The sequence below is a fragment of the Episyrphus balteatus genome, chromosome 3 (genome assembly GCF_945859705.1).
Source record: "Episyrphus balteatus chromosome 3, idEpiBalt1.1, whole genome shotgun sequence".
Classification (NCBI taxonomy): domain Eukaryota; kingdom Metazoa; phylum Arthropoda; class Insecta; order Diptera; family Syrphidae; genus Episyrphus; species Episyrphus balteatus.
Genome location: NC_079136.1, coordinates 121,913,974 through 121,933,213, shown reverse-complemented (window position 1 = coordinate 121,933,213; position 19,240 = coordinate 121,913,974). Strand labels below are relative to the sequence as shown.

The following is a 19,240-nucleotide window of genomic DNA, read 5'->3' as shown; positions in this document are numbered from 1 at the left end:
AAAATTGGGTGGATTTAGAGGTTTTCTTTTCGTCCTTTTTTTATGGGACAGGGTTTTTTAACTTGGATTAAATTTTACCTTTTTTTTTATGAAATGAAAAAAAATAATTAATAAAATTTTATAAGTTGGAAGTTCGAGAATGATATTTGAAACAAATATTTACAATTGATTTGGAATTTGCTTTGGAGTAATCAAAAAAAAAAATTTTTTATTCTTAGCCTTTTAAGACTAATGAAAAAAAAAAAAAACATTTTTCAAAGATTTTTTGGCGACCGTATAAACAACATTTTGCTCATTAGATATTGTTATTTTCATATCAAGAAAGTAATAAAATGTTATGTTTATGGATGTTTTTGAAAAATATTGACCTCTAAAAAATTTCACTTTTCATTAGCTTATTATGGACCTTTTTGTATAGCAATTATGTGTTCTTAAGACCCTACAAGAAATTTTAACATTTTACAAAACTCTACCTACTTACTTGCTTAAGGTGCCCTCACAGAACAGGGTGAATCCCAGCCTCAGCCAACAAGATCGGTTCTTCGCTAGCTATCTCCAGAGACCCTATAAATATTCAAATAAAATTAAAATTATATATCAAAAGATATCACTTTATGCATTTTTTGTTTTCAAAGCTTAATTTGTAAGCAAAATAATTAATTTGAGTGATCTAGGGCTTGTGTCTTAAATTGAAATTTTTGAGACCCTATAAATACACAACAGGAACTACGAAACTTAAATTAAAAATAATTTCACAGTAAGATCTTTTGAAAATATTAATATTGAGACTATCTTTTGAAATTGATATTTTTTTGAGACCCTTAGGGCCATTTGATGAATTGAAACTTAATTACATTAGAATTCGACTATTACTACCACTCACTGATGGAGACATATTTTCCGTCGTTATATAAGCGGATGACATAAACATAAGTTTACATAAACTCTTGGGAACAAATGGCTCTTAATACACCACAGGGCATACAAAATTTAAATTTAAAGGAATTTCACACTATGATCTTTTCATAAGACGAAGTTTTTTAGTTTTTTTTTTTTTTTTTTTTTTTGAAAATTTTACTATTAGCTGCGTTCCTTTGGAAATATTTATCTACTTTTTAGTACTTAAAGCTGCTTTGAACTACTTTTTCAATATAGCAAAGTAGTTCAAAGTAGTTTTAAGTACTAAAAAGTAGATAAATATTTATAAAGGAACGCAGTTATTGTGACTTAATAAAAATTCAAACACAATACAAATTAGGCTTTAAAAGACTTCAATTTTCTTTTTTTTTTGAAACTTAATCTGTGATGAAAAAAATGATTTAAGTGATTGAAGGGTTGTTTTCCATCAAATTTCATTTATTATATATGTAACAACTATACACCAGCTACATAAACTTAAAAAATCACTGCTTGAGCCTCATTTAATTTGGAAAATATTTTTAGGGTCTAAAAAAAGATATCTACATTATAAAGTCCAATGAAAAAAATTTTTTACGATCTATAAAGTCATGTTGTTCGAAAAAGCACATCGTTAAGTCCAATGACATATGATGATGTTTGTTGAGAAAAAGGTCTAGGGTCCGAAATTCAGACAAATTAAAAAAACAGATTTTTTGGACTCCAAATTTTTAAAATTTTATTACATATTTATATCTCTTTAAAAGCTTTTATTTTCGCTGTGAAAAAACTTATGTTCGGGAATGCAATTTTTTAGTTGAGACCCTTTAACAAAGTCGATAATCTTAAAAAAAATCTTGGCAGTATTTAACATTAAAAGAATATTCTTTGAAACCCGTGGCAAAACAAAATCTTCTCACAATGTCGAAGTAAGGGGTTCTGAATAATATCCTATAACAATACTAAAACTAATATTCTTCTTTTTTAAGGTTTACAGAAATCTCCTTGTCATTAAGGATTTTTATATTTATCTTTAAACCCACACACACTAAAAAGGATACATTACTTCTTGGGCTGAGATCCTTATTTTCGTACTATGTCTCATCTTATATAATTACTATTTTGTTCCTTTATTTCGTTTTTTTTTTTTCGTTTTTTTATTTACTTACTCTTGACAAACTTCTCATCAACTATATATTTATTTATTTTTCTTTTTTGTATTTGCAGGCAAACAAACAAAAGTCCTTGATTCACAATCATCATCATCTGAAGGTAATTAAAAGAGATGAACAACAAAAAAAAGAATATTTTCTTTTCCTTTACAAACTACTCGTACCAACAAACTGTCAATGACAGACAAACTTATATTAAAAATATCAAATTATTTCTTTTTTATTTTTTCTTATTTTGTGTTCATATGTGTATAAGATTGACTCGTATATTGTAAATATATATGTGTATTAATTTTCTAGACATAAGTATGCCAAGATTCGCTGAACCAATACCAAATGTGACCGTATCAATTGGCAGAGATGCACTACTCGCTTGTGTTGTGGAAAACTTAAAAGGATACAAGGTGAGTGTGGTATTTTTTCTGTGTCTTTTTGTATAAAACAAAAGGTAAAAAAAAGTAAAGAAACTTGCATGTAGATTGGAAAAGTTTTCCCCCAAAACCTTCAGTTTCATTTTTCCCATCATAGCTACCCACAATCATTTTTCACACTTTTTTTTTTTTTTGATTATATCTTAGAAGTTCTTTTTCATAAAAAAAAAAATAAAAAACTAAAGTAACAGAATCTTACAACACTATTTTTTTTTTTTTTTTTTGTAGTGTTGACATTTTCCAGAGCCAATCATTTATTCATCGAGGATATACTCGTACATATAAAATATTGAAAGTGGATCCCGTGTGTAGTTTCCTTAGAAGTTTCTGTTATTTTCTCCCTTTCGTCGACAAATTTAGGTCACGTAAAAATAAGTTTTTTGTTTTTCTTTTATATCTTTTTTTTCCCTATATATTGGCAATTACATTTCATACAGGGTGTTTCAGAATTTGAATAATTACGAAAAATAATTAAAAAAAAATTATCATATCATATCATATCTTTCTTGTTATGGTCAATAAAAATTTGAAAAAAATGTGGAGTAGAGATTTTTTTACGACCAATCGATTACAGTATTTTTTCCGAAATCGGTCTATAAATAGGCTTTTTGCGTTTTTTGGCCATAACTTTTTTGTTAAGACAAATAAAAAAAAAACTAAAAAATATCGCCCCTAGATTTTTATTTAACGAAGCAAATGAGGTTTTTTTTATGAAAATGGGTCCATTATTACAGTGGTGACGAAAGTCCAAAAATTTTTAAATGAATTTTTTGGTGTTTTTTTCGTTTTTTGGCCATAACTTTTTTGTTAAGACAAATAAAAAAAAACTAAAAAATATCGCCCCTAGATTTTTATTTAACAAAGCGAATGCCGTTTAATTTTTCAAAATCAGACGAGTTTTGCGACTTTGGTGGCTGTCTGAACCTCAGCAGACAAATTGTCTGCAAAGTTCAGGATCATAAAATCTTAAAGGTCTTTTTTTTATTTGTCTTCAAAATTATGAAATTCTTACCAAAAAAGGACATTTTTAATATTTTTTTTTTTTTTTTTCAAAATAAAATTTTGAAAATATGTATTCCTTTTTTTTTAACTAAAAATTATATTTCGTGATCTACTTCTGGGACACCTTTTATCGCAGATTTTTCTTCTTTCACTAAAATATGTTACAAAAAACATTTTTCATAGAGAAAAAGAGACAAACAAAAAGTGAAGAAGAAGACAGTGAATTTTGTTTTGTAGATTAGCTAATTGGCTTTGGGACATGGCACTTACTTGTCGTTTATACATATACAAGTGTATATTATGGTATAGTAGATCAAATATTGTGGCATATCTTTTTATAGCAAAGTCAAATGCTTTCAATAATAATATTGCAAATTTATACACAAACGCAAACACTTTAATCAAACATTTGCACACATCCATACAATTGAATGTTTATTCCAGAAACAACATTTAGTGAGTAGGTACATATATCCTTTTGGGAATATGCAGAGTGTTGTCATTTTTCTTCATATGTATTGTATCTACATATATAACCTTGTATGAACATAATATAATAGAACATGTGTGGGAAAATAAGGAATATACAAACATACATAGAATCAAATTGAATTAAATGAAATTGAATTTTTCGATTAGCTAAACGAGATTGTGGGAATTTCATAAACATTAATTTCTTGTAATGCTTCTTGCTCACTTTTGCGCTGATAAAATTCATAGAAATGTATATAAGGAAATAATGGTTAAGAAAGAGATTTTTTTTTCGATTTAACTCTTTTTACGTGAAAAACTATTTTTTTTTTTTCGTTTTGCTGTTTTCTTTTATTAAAAAGATTATTTGTTCAACAATTAAATGATACTATCCGACCCCGCTCTCGAAATTCGAGTGCCAATTTCTTTATTTTTTTTTTTTATTTTTTTTTGCAACAACTTTGAACACAATTATACCAAAATAGTTTCTTTATTTTTTATAGTATTTGTTGTTGTTTTCTTGTGATTAACTACACTTTTTGAAGACAAAATGCACAGGTATATATATAATATACCTAATTTTTGATATATTTTAAACCTGATTTAGATATTGTTGAACTACGTTTTAACTGCGCTCAACTACGTAAAAAAAAGTATCGAAAAAGAAAATGCAAAGTGTAATCGCCTTAATGCATTGTGTTTGCACCTTGCATTTTGCGATTCAATTCAACCTGTTTCATGTTCCATTCGTTCAAATTCCATCATTCAATCATTCAACCTCCACCAACTTCACTCAAATTTGTCATTCACATCATTGTATGTCTTTGTAGGTTCTCGTCTTAGCTTGTAAAAGTTTAAATTTCCGGAAGGGAGAGGGCGTTATTTATCGCACTTCAATTTGGGATAATATTTGTGGTATTCAATTTGCGTTCAGGTGTTGATCTTCACAGTATGCAGTGGTAAAAAAGTAATCCGTGGCACTGTGCGGCAGTGAAATTTTGAGCAAAACATCCATTTGAAAGTGAGAATCGACATTTTTTAATCAAACAAATCAATTCTTAAGGCTTTACCACACCAACTGCGTCGCGCGATAACGTTTTTTTTTTATGTTAAAGTCATAACTACAATGACCTAAAAAGTGAAAAAGTGGGAAATTTACAAAATTAATTTTTTTTTTATTTCTTTATAGCGCTATTTGTTTTTGAAAAATTTTTGGAAAAAACTACAAAAATTGTTTTTCAAACCAAAAAATAGGCTTTCTGCATCATTATTTTTTATTTTGTGGTTGGAAAAACTGTCACAAAATGAGTTTGAAATCTATCACTTTTTGACTTTTTGCAAAAAATGGCCGTTGTAGTTATACCTTTAAAGTCTTAACTACATTATCTCAAAAAGTGAACAAGTACAAAAGTGAAAATTTTCAAACTCATTTTTTGCCAATTTTTCTTACCTTAAAATCAAAAATAATGATGTAGAAAGCTCATTTTTTACTTTAATAAACAATTTTTGTATTTTTTTCTAAAAACAAATATTGCTAGAAAGAAATAAAAATGTTTAGGTACTTACATAGTATGTATTTGAGAAATAAAAAAATTAATTTTGTGAATTTCCCTCTTTTTCACTTTTTAGGTCATTTTAGAGAAGGCTTTTAGGAACAAAAAAGACGTTTTTGTTAGTTTTCCCTGAACCTCATAAGAAAAACGCTTTTTATGCGGCATTTGGTGTGCGACAAAATATTGAGGCCTTTTATGCAGAAATGTAAAAGTCTAAAAGTGAAAACTTGGTAAAAGGAACTTGGTAAATGAATTGTCAAATTCTTATGTTCTTTCAAGAGAGAAAAGGACAAAGATAGATTTCATTGGTTTCATTATTCGGGTTTTGAGTGATTTTATATAAAAATACTGCAAAGCAAAAATTTATAGTATAACCTTTGGTGTAGGTTACCTTTTTTTATAATCAAAAGTGTTTACACAAGATTGGGCCTTAGTAATAGACTCGATTTCAAAGAATTTAGATTTTAACAACAAAAATTCATGGTAATAAAACAAACATCTTACTTCTAAACTTAGATAACTAAAACTTAGATAACTAAAACAATGAAAGTTAACCATAGTTAACATGCGATCATCAAACAACGCACCAATGTGAAACCACCTTAATGTTTTTTGATTTTCGCTGAATACCTTCATTCATTCATTCAGTCATGAATGACATTTCATACCAGTCTATTGGAAATTTTCCAACAGATATTTTTTTTTTATTATATGATGATTGGTTTAAAAAAGCAATACAATATTTTTCTAAGCTATTTAGTTATTTTTTATATACATGGTTAAATGAGCTCAAATTAAAACAAAAAATGTTGCAAGTTTAAAATATTTTTCTATAGAAAACTTTAACGAATTTATTTGAGTCAAAAATCTACCGATAATAAATTTGGTGAATAATATATATAAAATATAGTCTAAAAATATTGAAATATAGAAAATATTTAAATGATGTTTTCCATTTTGTATTTTCTTCTTTTAAGATGAATTTTAAAAAATTAAAGTATTTTTTTCTGATTTTTTTGTCGTTTGTTTTTCGCACCCTTTTAAGTCGTTTAAATTTTCAAATATAAACAATAAATTTTAAGGATAAATGAATATTAGGGTGGGTCAAAAAAAAATCGAAATTCTTTTTTTTTTTTTATTTCATACTCACATCTAAAATATACTCAACTTATATGAGCCCTTTATACTAATTGGAAGGTCCTCCATTTCGCAAATTTTCCATTTTTACATCAATCTTCTACTAAAAAAAAATCAGTTTTTTTATAAATCGACTTTTAGCAAATTTCTTTACATATTCTAGTAGGAAATTGAAGGCTTTACAAAAAAGGCCTTGTACACTTTTTTCGTTTATCTAATCGTTTAAAAGATATTTGAGGTCCAAAATTTGAGAAAATCTTTAAAATTCGTTTTTTGTTCTTAATTTTGTAACAAATTGAAAAATTATAATAATCAAACAGTGAAGACATATTCGTGTAGGAAACACATTGCTCCACAAAAAAAGGTCTTATTAACTTTTTGTTTTACATAAAACCATTTGAAATAAATATTCGTGATCAAAGTTAAAAAAAAATATAATAAAAACATTTTTTATTTTTCAAAAAATTACTAAAGATGTATTTTTGTAAGGGCTAAAACGTTCTACAAAAACGTCACTTGAATCAAATTGATGACTTTATTCGTTTTGAAGATATTCGTACCAAAACCCTAATGCCCTCTGATTTCAATAGTTTTCTTATTTTAAACGGTTTCGAAAAAGTTTTAAATTTTACTTGAATGCAATATATAAGAAAAACAAAACACAACTGGTTTAAAAAAAAAAAAAAAATTATAGGAACTTAGATGAGCAATTAAATATGTATGTTTTAAATGATTTCAGGTACCCTTTTTTTTAAACCCACTTAGAAATTTCAAGATCTGATAACCATTGTTTTTGACAGAAATTTTTGAACAATTTATTTTTTTTTCGTTTTTGAAAAACAACATTAAAAAATCAAATTTTTTTAATTTCAAAATTAGTTTTTGAAAAACTATTCATCACAATAATTGGTAAAAAATTAAAAAAAAAAAAAATTTGTATCACTATTTGGAATTGATATTGATGTTGACAGTAATTTTTCATATTTCTTTTTTATTTTCTGATGTTTTATATACATAAATATATATATTTTTTTTAATAAACTGACCCAACTCTCATAAGATATTTTTTTAACCATACTAGAAACAAAGCTATCAAAGTGATGTTGTTCACTGTGGTGTATACGTAACTTTTTTTTTCATTCTTTTGAATTAGTTTAACCACTATTAAAAAAATTATTAAACTATCATCTTCTTATAAACCCATTTAAAATAGATATAAAACTAAAAGATTTTTGAACAAAACAAAATATTTTTCGCAGTGTTGATTTTCCAAAAAAAAAATTCGTCATTCCAAATATAACCTTTAGAGCCGATATCGACGAAATTGCTTAAAAACAAAAACGAAATTTTTTTTACTTACAAAAAAAAACCAAACGGAAAACAGAAATAAAAACATCCTCTTTAATTCCCTTAATGTTAGATTGACAGTAAAATTATTTTTTTTTTTTTTTTAAACTCACTTGTTGAATATTTAATGAAGTTTCATAACTGTTTTCTAAAAGTGTTAACACCAACACGCTCCCATGTGAATTCAAATTCATTTATAATAACACCCCCCATTTACCCAAACAACCATTATATAAAACCTTAAAACGACAATCGTCCCTCAAATTCATATTCATATTTTGAATTTTTAATAAGCTTTTCTCACCCAACCCAACCATTATTAACATCACACACCCTTGTCAACTTTGAATAAGTCACCCTTAAACCTTAAAAATAAACTCTATACCAGACTTTTAAAAAAAAGTTTATATATTTCTTTTTAACAAAAAAAACAGGTCGCTTGGGTGCGAGTCGATACACAAACAATCCTTTCAATACATCACAACGTGATAACACAAAACAACAGAATTAGCCTGACATACAACGATCATAGATCCTGGTATTTGCATATTAAGGAGGTCGAAGAGAACGACCGGGGCTGGTACATGTGTCAAGTGAACACAGATCCAATGCGATCCCGGAAAGGATATCTACAAGTTGTGGGTGAGTATTACATTCCTATCTCATAATATAATGGATAAACAAAAGAACAAAACAAAAATAATATTATCCTTATACAGTGCCACCCTTGATTGTTGAGGGGATGACTAGCAACGATATGGTGGTGCGAGAGGGTACCAATGTGACATTGATGTGCAAAGCTCGTGGATATCCAGAGCCTTATGTGATGTGGAGGCGAGAAGATGGCGAAGAGATGTCAATTGGTGGAGAGAATGGTAAGTCCTATGACTAAACTAGACACACACACAAAATCTGTCTATGTTTCAAGGACTTTGTGTCGGTTAATCTTACATAATATTTCTTTTTTGTGTGTTTTGTATTTTGTCTTTTAGTCAATGTTGTGGATGGTGAGATTCTACACATTACTAAGGTCAGTCGGTTACATATGGCAGCTTATTTATGTGTTGCGTCGAATGGAGTGCCACCATCGATTAGTAAACGCGTTCATTTGAGAGTTCAGTGTGAGTATATATAACTTTATATTTATGTTCAGAAAATGTAATTGTTTGAATAGATTTTTTTTTTGAAATAAATGGAGAATTTCACCAGAATTTTTTAAGCCTTAAATTTTTTTTTGGCACTTTTTTTTGAAAAAATTAATTAACAAAAAAAATTTCAAAATCTTAATGAATCATACATCAAATGAAAGAGGTGATTGTAAACTTTTCAAAACCAAAAACTAAAATCAGCTGCGAGTCTTTGTGGCTGAGATATTTCCATACAAATATTGAATTTGCGGTTTTGTATCAAAAACATATGTTTGAACGAGTATAGTTTTGAAACCAAGCACTGAAAAACAGGTTGGTTTTCTGTAGTAAAAAGGAGACAAAGAGACCTTTCATGTGACATACATACGTGTTTTTTTTTTACTAAGATTTAAAATAAAATTTGTATATAAAACTAATTTTCCATTTTTTTTTTTTTTTCAAAATCTTTGTAAGTCACACATCAAATGAAAGATCTTCTTGGGAACTTTTCAAAACAAGAAACCAAAATCGACTACGTATCTTAGTTGCTGAGATATTTCCATTCAAATATTTTACCAACGGTTTTTTTATGAAAAAAAAAAAAAAAAATTGTTTGAACCAGTATATTTTTTAGACTAAGCATTTGACAAAAGTTTGCTTTCCTGCAGTGAAGTGGACACAAGAAAACCTTTCAAATGACATACATATTTTTTTTTACGAAGATTTTAAAACAATTTTTTTTTACCTATATAAAAATATTTTTCGATTTTTTTTTTCGCAAAATCTTTGTAAGTCACACATCAAATGAAAGGTCTTCTTGTAAACTTTTCAAAACAAGAAACCAAAATCGACTACGTATCTTAGTTGCTGAGATATTTCGATTCAAATATTTTACTAACGGTTTTTTATGAAAAAAATATTTGTTTGAACGAGTATATTTTTGAAACTAAGCATTTTAAAAAAGTTTGGTTTTCTTTAGAGAAATGGACACAAGGAAATCTTTGAAATGACATAAATAAGTTTTTTTACTAACTAAAATAAAAATCTTGTTTTGCAATTTTTTTTTATAAAAAATTGAATTTTCAAAAAAAAATCAAAATTTTTATAAGTCACAAGTCAAATTTAAGGCCTGCTTGTGAAATTTTCAAAACAAGAAACCAAAATCGACTACGAATCTTAGTTGCTGAGATATTTCGATTCAAATATTTTACCAACGGTTTTTTATGAAAAAAATATTTGTTTGAACGAGTATATTTTTGAAACCAAGCATTGAAAATAAATTTGGTTTTTTGTGGTGAAAGAACAGAAAAGAGATCTTTCAAATGACATACATATTTGAGTAAAAAGTAAAAATGTTTACTGGTGAAATTCTCCTTGAATTGCAAAATACGCATCATTAATATTCCAAACAAACACACATTTCTTACACTTCGATACTGGTAAATAAAAACACCCACAAACACAGTGCACAGACACCATTTATATGCATATCTACAACAAGCATTTAGATGTGCACTTTCTGTAAAGCACACATACACACAAACGGCTATATGTAATTCTGTCACACACTAACCAAACAAAAGTAGACATGAACTGTGCAGTCATTTTGTAAAATCTCGCTGAAATGTTTCTGTTTGTAAAATACAATTTCATTGCGACATCTCCCGGATACGGATGCGGATATGGATACCCGATATACCCTTTTACAATACACAATGCTATTTTACACACACACAAACACCAGTCCCGCCAATGTTGTCGATTCCAAATCAATTGGAAGGAGCATATGTGGGACAGGATGTTACATTGGAATGCCATACGGAAGCTTATCCGGCGTCAATAAATTATTGGACCACAGAGCGAGGGGACATGATCATTTCGGGTAAGTTTTTGTGTGTTTGTGAATTGTTTTTTTTTTCTTGAAAGTTACCCCTTTACAAAAGAAGATGAATTTTTTTGGTAGTTTTATTGGTTTTAATCCTCACAATAGTGGGAAGAAAACAACGATGTAGGGCCTAGATTTTTTTTTTTTTTTTTTGGACTTAAATTTTGTCACCAAAATCCCTCGAGCCATATACCTTTCAAATAGGATTACACATCCATATGATATCTTACCTACTGAGTAACTGGAGATGATTTTTTTCCCTGAGAATTTAGTGTTTTTCGAAAAAAGAGAGGCGGTGTAATAAATTGAGTTATTACATTTAGAAGCTTTTGGGTGGTCTTAGACGAAGATTATGTCTACCTTATGGACTTTTATCTAACGAAAACAAACAATCGGAGGTTATTTAAGCTTCATTCATATTAAATAATATGCGGGTTAATCTGATTGTGAGTGAGATGGAATAGGATCACTTTATTTTAAATTGAAGAAAAATTTTGTTCAAAAAGTTTAAACAATTCTAAAGGGAAGAAAAGGAAAAATTATCTTTGTACCACTAACTTGTCGAAAAAAGCATCAAGTTTGGTATCAAAATAAAGGTCTTTTTAAGTTCTTTTAACAGGTCCAAATCAAAAGTTCCTATGAGGTCTGGTTGCCGAGATATTCCAATACAAATATGTATTTTTAAAAAATCCATTTCAAAAAATTTCTTCAAAGTCCATTGTGTCAGACATGAAATGAAAGGTCTCGTTAAGCTTCATTAAGAGGTGAAAACCAAAACTTCCTATGACGTCTAGTTGCTGAGATTTTGCGATCCAAACAAGCATTTAGACCTTTTTGAGTCTAATTAAAGCCAGATTCACATGGTCGCTATACACCTTAGTCAACTTTTATTTAATTAAGCTTAAACTCAAATCAAGATTTAAATCAAACTGGTATAAAACACTGTAGTATCAAAAGTTAATGAAGTACACTGTGGCGTATACGTAACTTTTTTTTTTAAATGAAAAAAAAAATTAATATTGTAGGTATAGTAAACATTTTTCTATCGCTAAACAAGCAGTTAAACTATTTGAATGTTAAAGAACTCTCTTACCTTAAAAATGCTACATATTATGGTCATCCAATAAATTTTATGTATAGAGGCCAAACATCTCGGTTACAATATGAGCATTGGTAAGACTATAGGTTTTTATTTGGCAAAACCGATAAATCTTACTTATTAATTTGAATTCAAAACGTAATGATTCTGACACCCTGTAATCTTTCCTATTCTATTGTATACACATAAAACGATATAATAAGTAATTTAGACATAATTTATATTTTAAATGGTGGAATATCCTCTCTCAAAATGAGGCTTAAATTAATGGAATGACTATATAGTCCTGCGGTATGCATAAATATTTTCACTATACCGACCCCCAGAGCAAAGGAGATTTATAGTGTTGCTCATTAAATATCTACACAAAGCACATATTATAGACAAAATATTCATTTTCTCTAGAGGCTATTTAAATTTCATTCTCATATCTATGACTATCGTGTGTGTGTTATGGAATTTTTAATATTATTTGATTATGTCATTAAATTTTAAAATACAATATAACTTCAAAAACAAAGTATTCATTTGTTATGCTCATTAGAATTAAATTGAGGATATGGATATTATTTCTAAGGATGTGTCTTTAAGTGTTATTCTTAATTGTCAACAAATCTAATTAATTGAACTTAATATTTTCCTTCACAAAATATTTGTGAAAGAGTATTTTAGTTTGAAAGATTAAAAATTTGATTAAAATTCATTTAAATTTAATTGATAATCATAAAGCAAATGAGGTTTAACTAATTGATAAATAAATTCAAAAAAGTCAATAGTTCGAAAAATTCATCTTCCAGTTTCTGAAAAAATAGTCAAAAGATGGTAAGATGATATGGTTTATTTTTGTACTAGGTACTTAAAGCCCCAAAAAATTTGAAATCGGTTGATTCGAGTTCAATTCAAGAATAATTTTCAAAATAGAATTTTAAATAAGAGATCATATTTACGACCTTAAAAAAATATATATTTTAATCTAAATTAATTGGGTAAACAACAAAATGATGTTGTAAAAATTCGTTCTGAAAAATTCTGTATTTTATTATTCCATATTTTTTTTAATTCTGTTACGGTTTGGGGTGAAAATTCGAGCGGGTTCAAAATTCTTTTTAAAAAATTCTGGTTTCATAGTTCTGTTTTGCATAATTTTGTTTTATAAAATTCTGCACGTACTTCCTCTTAGAACTCAAATAACTAAAATTGTTAAGACTTTTTTTATACAAATTTGGTAAATGTATATGAAAAAAAAGAAAAATTAAATTAAAAAAAAACATAAAATTCGTTATTCAAATAAAATAAACAACATCTTAAATCAAATTGAGCTCCAAAAAAGTGTGCAGTTTAATTTCTTTTACATAGATGCATTTTTAGAAAAAAAATTTTAAATCGTTAAAAAAACTAATTTTTTGTAAAAAAAAAAAAAGTTTTAAGATAAAGTTGGTATATCACTTTATGACAATTATTAATCAACACCTAAAACCAAAATTTGAAATTCAATTTCCCGTTTTCGAAAATTCGATTAACAATTTTTTTTTAATTTTCAAGTGCTTTTTTGTAAGCAAATACCATTAATAACAGTTTTTGAAAAAACTTTATTCATAAATAGATAGGTAGCCCTTGTCTAAAAACTCTTACTTGATTTTTTTGATCAAAATTATAGGAGCCGTTTTTGTAAAGATATAAATTAAAAAAAAAAAAATTAAAATTCTTAATTTGAAATTGAGCTCCAAAAAAAGTATCAAATTGGTTACCTAGTCATTTAAAAAAAAAAATAATTTTTCACACATATAAAAAAAGTATGAAAAAGTTTTTTAAAATAAAGTTTAAAAATAAATAACTAAAATTTCACACAAATTCGAAGTCCCGTTTTCGAAGATTCGATTATTCAATTGAAAAAAATTTAAATTATTTTTTAAAACCAAATTCAATTTTTTTTGTGGCTTATGTTAAATTTATATCAATTCTTTTTTATAAAAAAAAAATCGTTGGAATCGGATCAGTAGTTTGGAAGAAAATCTAATTTAAAAAAAATAACGTTGCTATACCTTCAGTTAGCTATGATTTTCGAAAATTTTTTGATTGAATGATATACCCTGTATAAAAACTAAGATTTTAATTTTTATAACAAAATTGTTGGAACAGTTTTTGAGAAAAATAAAGTTTTCTATTTTTTTCCTGTTTTTTTTTTTTTTTTTTGAAAATTTTGTGTACTTATTGTTTTAAATGATTCAAACAAAAAAATCATTTTTAATTTTCCTAAAAAAACTGCGATTCATCAAAAGAAATGTCTTTTTGTCTTAAACAACAGGTACAAATAGAAAAATGCAAAATGTATTTAATTTTAAATTTTACCCATGATTTCAAATATTTTCTAATCTTGGAAATATGTATTTATTTTTTAAACCGAAGAGCAGAATTTTGTAAAAATTTACAACCCAAATTTTTTTTCGAAAACAAACTTTTAATTCCAATTAGCATAGCATTGTATAAAATCCTGATATTAAATATTTGTATCAGCATAATAAAACTGAAGTTCCAACCTTATTCACTCTTGTAATCCTTTACAACTTCCGCACACTATAGTTTACATGGCTTATTTGAATGCTTTCATATTGCATATTATACGAATAGGTATGAAAATGGGGAGAGAATTTCAGCTAAATCCGGCAATTCCCTTTAACAATAAAATATGCCAGAGCTAATAATCACGTATCAATAACGTTCAAAATTCATGATTGCAACTCTGTTCACATGGTCACAATGTAGATAATATAGAGTAGTAGCAGTAAAGGTCCCAAATTGAATTAGTCTCTCTGACAAAATGTTAAACTAATCCTTTTGGCTTTTGGCAAAACCAATTATTATTGTTGTTGGGTGAATGTGTTTGTTGTATTTCCAATTTACATCAGAGAATTCGCTGTAAACATAAATGCCAACCAAAACTCATCTCTATATAGATTTTGCACGCTCTTGTAAAACTATTATGATTTCGTATCTCAATACATATTAAGCCTCTTTTCATCATTTCAATTCATGTAAAATGGCCTTTTTTCTACTTCTCTCATCCCATCAAAATTCACACAAAGTAAAGTATTTTGAGTTTAATTTAAATTTTTGACTGTGAATGTGAAAATAATAATAATTTTATTATTAAATGTTTTTTTTTTGTTAAGAATTCTCCTAGAGGGAAATTTAATAATAAATATCCAGCCGTGCTATGCTGTTGAATCTATTTTCATCACAGAATGGATTGAACTTTATAATAAAATCATTATTGCGATCATTGCTGGCAGCTGGGGAATGCAAGTCATTTATAGTGCTCTCGTTGGCAATAAATACAATAATTGGCCACAATTATTGTTCATTTGATTGCAAATTGCTGCGTATGGCTGATGATGGTTAGTAGTGGCCAACGAAATGCGTGTGAATCTGTTTATTTTGAATTAAATGGCCCCCCCAATGCGATGTGTGTATTGCATGAACATTTTTGTTTGATGTTTATTATTTTTGTACAGGGTGTTTTGTTCATACTGTTTGATAAAATTGTTTTTACTAATTTATAAGTCGATAAGTATAAGTGATTATTTGATCAAAGATATGCAAATTAATATTGACTTTTAATTTTGTTCAATAGAGAAAATAGTACGTATACGCCATAGTGACTTTTGTAGGATAGGGTTTAAAAATTAATTACAATGTTTGTAGAGCTGATCTAGGAATCAAACTAGTTAAGATAATTAAAGAATTGAATGAATATTTATTAACAGACAGTAATTCGTTGTAAATATTTTTGAAAGATTCGAAATTAGGCTTCAAAAAAGCCTAAATTCTAATTGTGCATATAATTATGGTCCCAAGTAAATGGATACAAAAGTCTACATTCAGAGCTTACTAGTTTTGTAATGCAGTTTATTTTAAGACGTTAAAGTATTTGGAATCGTTTGGGTGGACGATTTAATTAATTGAAACTTCTGTCTTTTCGGATTTCTTGTTTTTTTTTTAAGTTCAGGCCCCCAATGCATTATTAAGAAATTAAAATTTCGAAAAAATGTATATGTTTTAGATTTTTTTAATTCAACAATTTATAAAGATTTTGAATATCATGTGTTTTTAAGAACTCCCATTTTTGATATATCATTAATTTATCATGATTTTTTTTTTTTTTTTATTCAAGGGTTATTAAGGATTTTCAGCATTTTTACTTGCGATATTGGTGTACCATATCTGTCTGTAAGTCTGTCAAAATGTTGCTCGGTCTGTAGAAGGAGCTTCATCCTAAACAGATAAGCCAATCCACTTCAAACTTGGTATGAAATAGTTTAACGATTTTGTACAGAGGGGTTTTTGGAATTATTTTTTGGACCAAAAATAACGTCAACTGCGATTCGATTCTGGAAAAGTTTTTTTTTTCAATAACGGCTCCAACGATTTGGATAAAAATAGTTTAAGTTTTTAGTTCTATCTTTTAATGAAAGAAAGTATTTTTCCAAAATCGTTATTCACGGTACATCCCACAGAACGTTTTTTTTTTTAATATGATTTTTCCCAAAGGATTTGCTTTATTTCAACGATTTATTTTAAAGAAAGCACTTTTGTTTTTATATAAATCGAAAAAAAAATTTTGAAAAAAAAAATAAAGGATTAAAAAAATATATTTTTTTGAAAAATTGAATTTTTGAAATAAGGACATGGAAAAGGGAATTTTGAAATTTTGGTTTAAGATGTTGATAAGTAATTGCTTAAAAAATGACAGACCACCTTTTGTTCAAAAATTTTAAAAATTCAAAAAATTATTTATAAAAAATTAGTTTAAAACAAAAAAAAAATTCTATAATTTAGATTTTTTTTTGTTTCCAAAAATGCATCTTTATAAAATAAATTAAATTGATACTTTTTTGGACTCTATTTCATTTAGAGTTGTTTTTTCTTATTTTTTTTTTAATTTATTTTATATTGTAAAAACAATTTTTTTTGTGTTCTTTGTTTTTTTTTTTTAATTTAGATTTCTAGGTTGGTAAAACTTTGTGATGTTGGATTATTAGTATTTTGTTACTTAAAATTTTATTTTTACACAAATCAGGATTTAATGTTTTTTAAATTTCATATGTTCGAAATTTCGAGTTCTAGTAACTAAAATTTAAATTTCCTAAGATTTTTGTTTTTTTTTTTTAGGGCTGCAATAGTAATAGATTGTGGAAAATTAAAACGAAAAATTGTATATCCTCTATTTTTTATCATTTAAACACAATACCTTTCATTTCTATTTGGGGAGACTTTTATACATTTATTAACCCTCTTGTTACAGTCTTTTCCGGGGATTTTCATGAATTTCCTAAACTTTAACAAATGATATCCGTTGCAACCATATTTCGTGCTTATGACACATGACAAATCATATTGTATATCACCACCAAATATAAGTCATAAAAATTTGTGTCATTGTTATTATTATTTTTTTGTCTTCAACAAAATGAAAAAAAAAAAAAAAAAAATAATAATAAACCAAGAAAGCAGAAAAAACGGTATAAACAAACGTGACTGCTTGCGGAAAAGTTAAAAAAAAAAAAAAACTAATTCCATTTAAATTAGCCCCCGTAAAAAAGCAAAACAAAACCCTCCGTAAAAAAAAACATGCAAAATTCCACCTTTTTTTATATGGAGATTCCCTAAATTTTGTTTTCACATCAAAACAACCTGCAATGTATGTGTGTGTGGGTGGGTATAGGGTTCTCCCATGTTACGATTGTAAGAATAAAAAAATATATCAACAAAGCTTAGGTATTCCCTTCCCATTTTTGTTTTGTTTTTTATTTGATAGACTAAAAATATACGACGAATGTCATGTCACTAACTGTCATTAAAAATATATGAATTTTCATCATAATACACTACACACACATATGGCGCCCATTCTCTTCATTTACAAAAAAAAAAAAAAAAAAAAAATATCTCTTCCACCTTCTATGAAATATGATTCAAGGACATCAACAAAAGCCAAGTCAAACAGACAGATAACACATAAAACTGAAGAGAAAAAAATGAACTCTAAACGCGTACACTGCGAATCAGTTGATTTGAATTAATTTTTTTTTTGTTTAATATAACTACATTTGGTATAAAAGATTGGTATTGTTAAACAATAAGAAAATTAAACTTTTTAGATGTATTCCTTTCAAAAGAAACATGCGCAAAATTTTAAAGATTTTTTTTTCATTAAAATTTTGCGCATACGTAAAAAAAAAGTGAAGGAAAACCAATTGGTATAAAATAGAAAAACAGTAAAACCGTTTTCAAATTCGAAATTGACAAAAAATAACAAATGGGAAAGTAAATATTCTTAATATTCTTCTTTAAACGAGTATGCTAAGATTTTGATTTAAAAAGTAAAACAAAAAATAATCTCATAACATTGTAGAGTGAACAATATTTGTAGAAAACTGGTATAATTTATCTAAAAAACTAGAAATTGAGAAAATAAAACTCAAAATTGATTAATTTTAATTGCATATCATACAATTATTTTTTAAGAAGCTGTCAAGAATTGTTTAGCCTATGAACAAAATTGGTATAAAACTGGTATAAATTATTTACAAACTAAAAATTGAAAAGAATAAAACTATATATTGATTCATCAGTAAAAGAGCTTCCTAGAATTCATAAAAAGAAGCTTTGAAAAATAGTTAGTCCAGAAATTGTAATTGGTATAAGAACTAGTATAATACGCCTTTACTCAAATTCGGTATGAAATTGGTAAAATTGAAATTTCTAACATAACGAATTGAAATTCTATCTTTTTTGTAGAAACATCTTCAAAACTTTGCTAACAAAAAGTAAATAGTTCCAAATAATTAAAAAAAAAAAAAAACAATTGGTATAAAAGTGGCAAAATTTGTTCTTATTTGTTTGAAAATCCTAAAATGAATTGTAAAGAAATATAAAATTCAACAAACTAATATTCATTTATGGAGGCATTTGGTATAAAATTGGTATAATCCTTGAAAAATCCAAATTTATGAGATATATACATTAAAGTTTGATCCTCTTTAGAATTGTTCTGAAATTCTGACAGAGAAGAAAAGAAAAAATAATGTTATCAACGATATAGTTTGGTATAAAATTGGT

The 19,240-nt window shown here is 26.8% G+C and overlaps 1 protein-coding gene across 3 annotated transcripts in view; it reads left to right on the top strand.

Moving 5' to 3' along the window:
* The window catches only part of LOC129914314 (neural cell adhesion molecule 1), a 96,232-nt gene that overhangs the window by 43,363 nt on the left and 33,629 nt on the right, over window positions 1–19,240 (top strand). For all 3 annotated transcript variants that reach the window (XM_055993497.1, XM_055993496.1, XM_055993498.1), the window contains exons 2-7: window positions 2,125–2,169; window positions 2,370–2,473; window positions 8,445–8,652; window positions 8,730–8,885; window positions 9,003–9,131; window positions 10,882–11,019. In XM_055993497.1, the coding sequence (XP_055849472.1) occupies window positions 2,125–2,169; window positions 2,370–2,473; window positions 8,445–8,652; window positions 8,730–8,885; window positions 9,003–9,131; window positions 10,882–11,019 (780 nt within the window). The remainder of the gene's footprint in view (window positions 1–2,124; window positions 2,170–2,369; window positions 2,474–8,444; window positions 8,653–8,729; window positions 8,886–9,002; window positions 9,132–10,881; window positions 11,020–19,240) is intronic.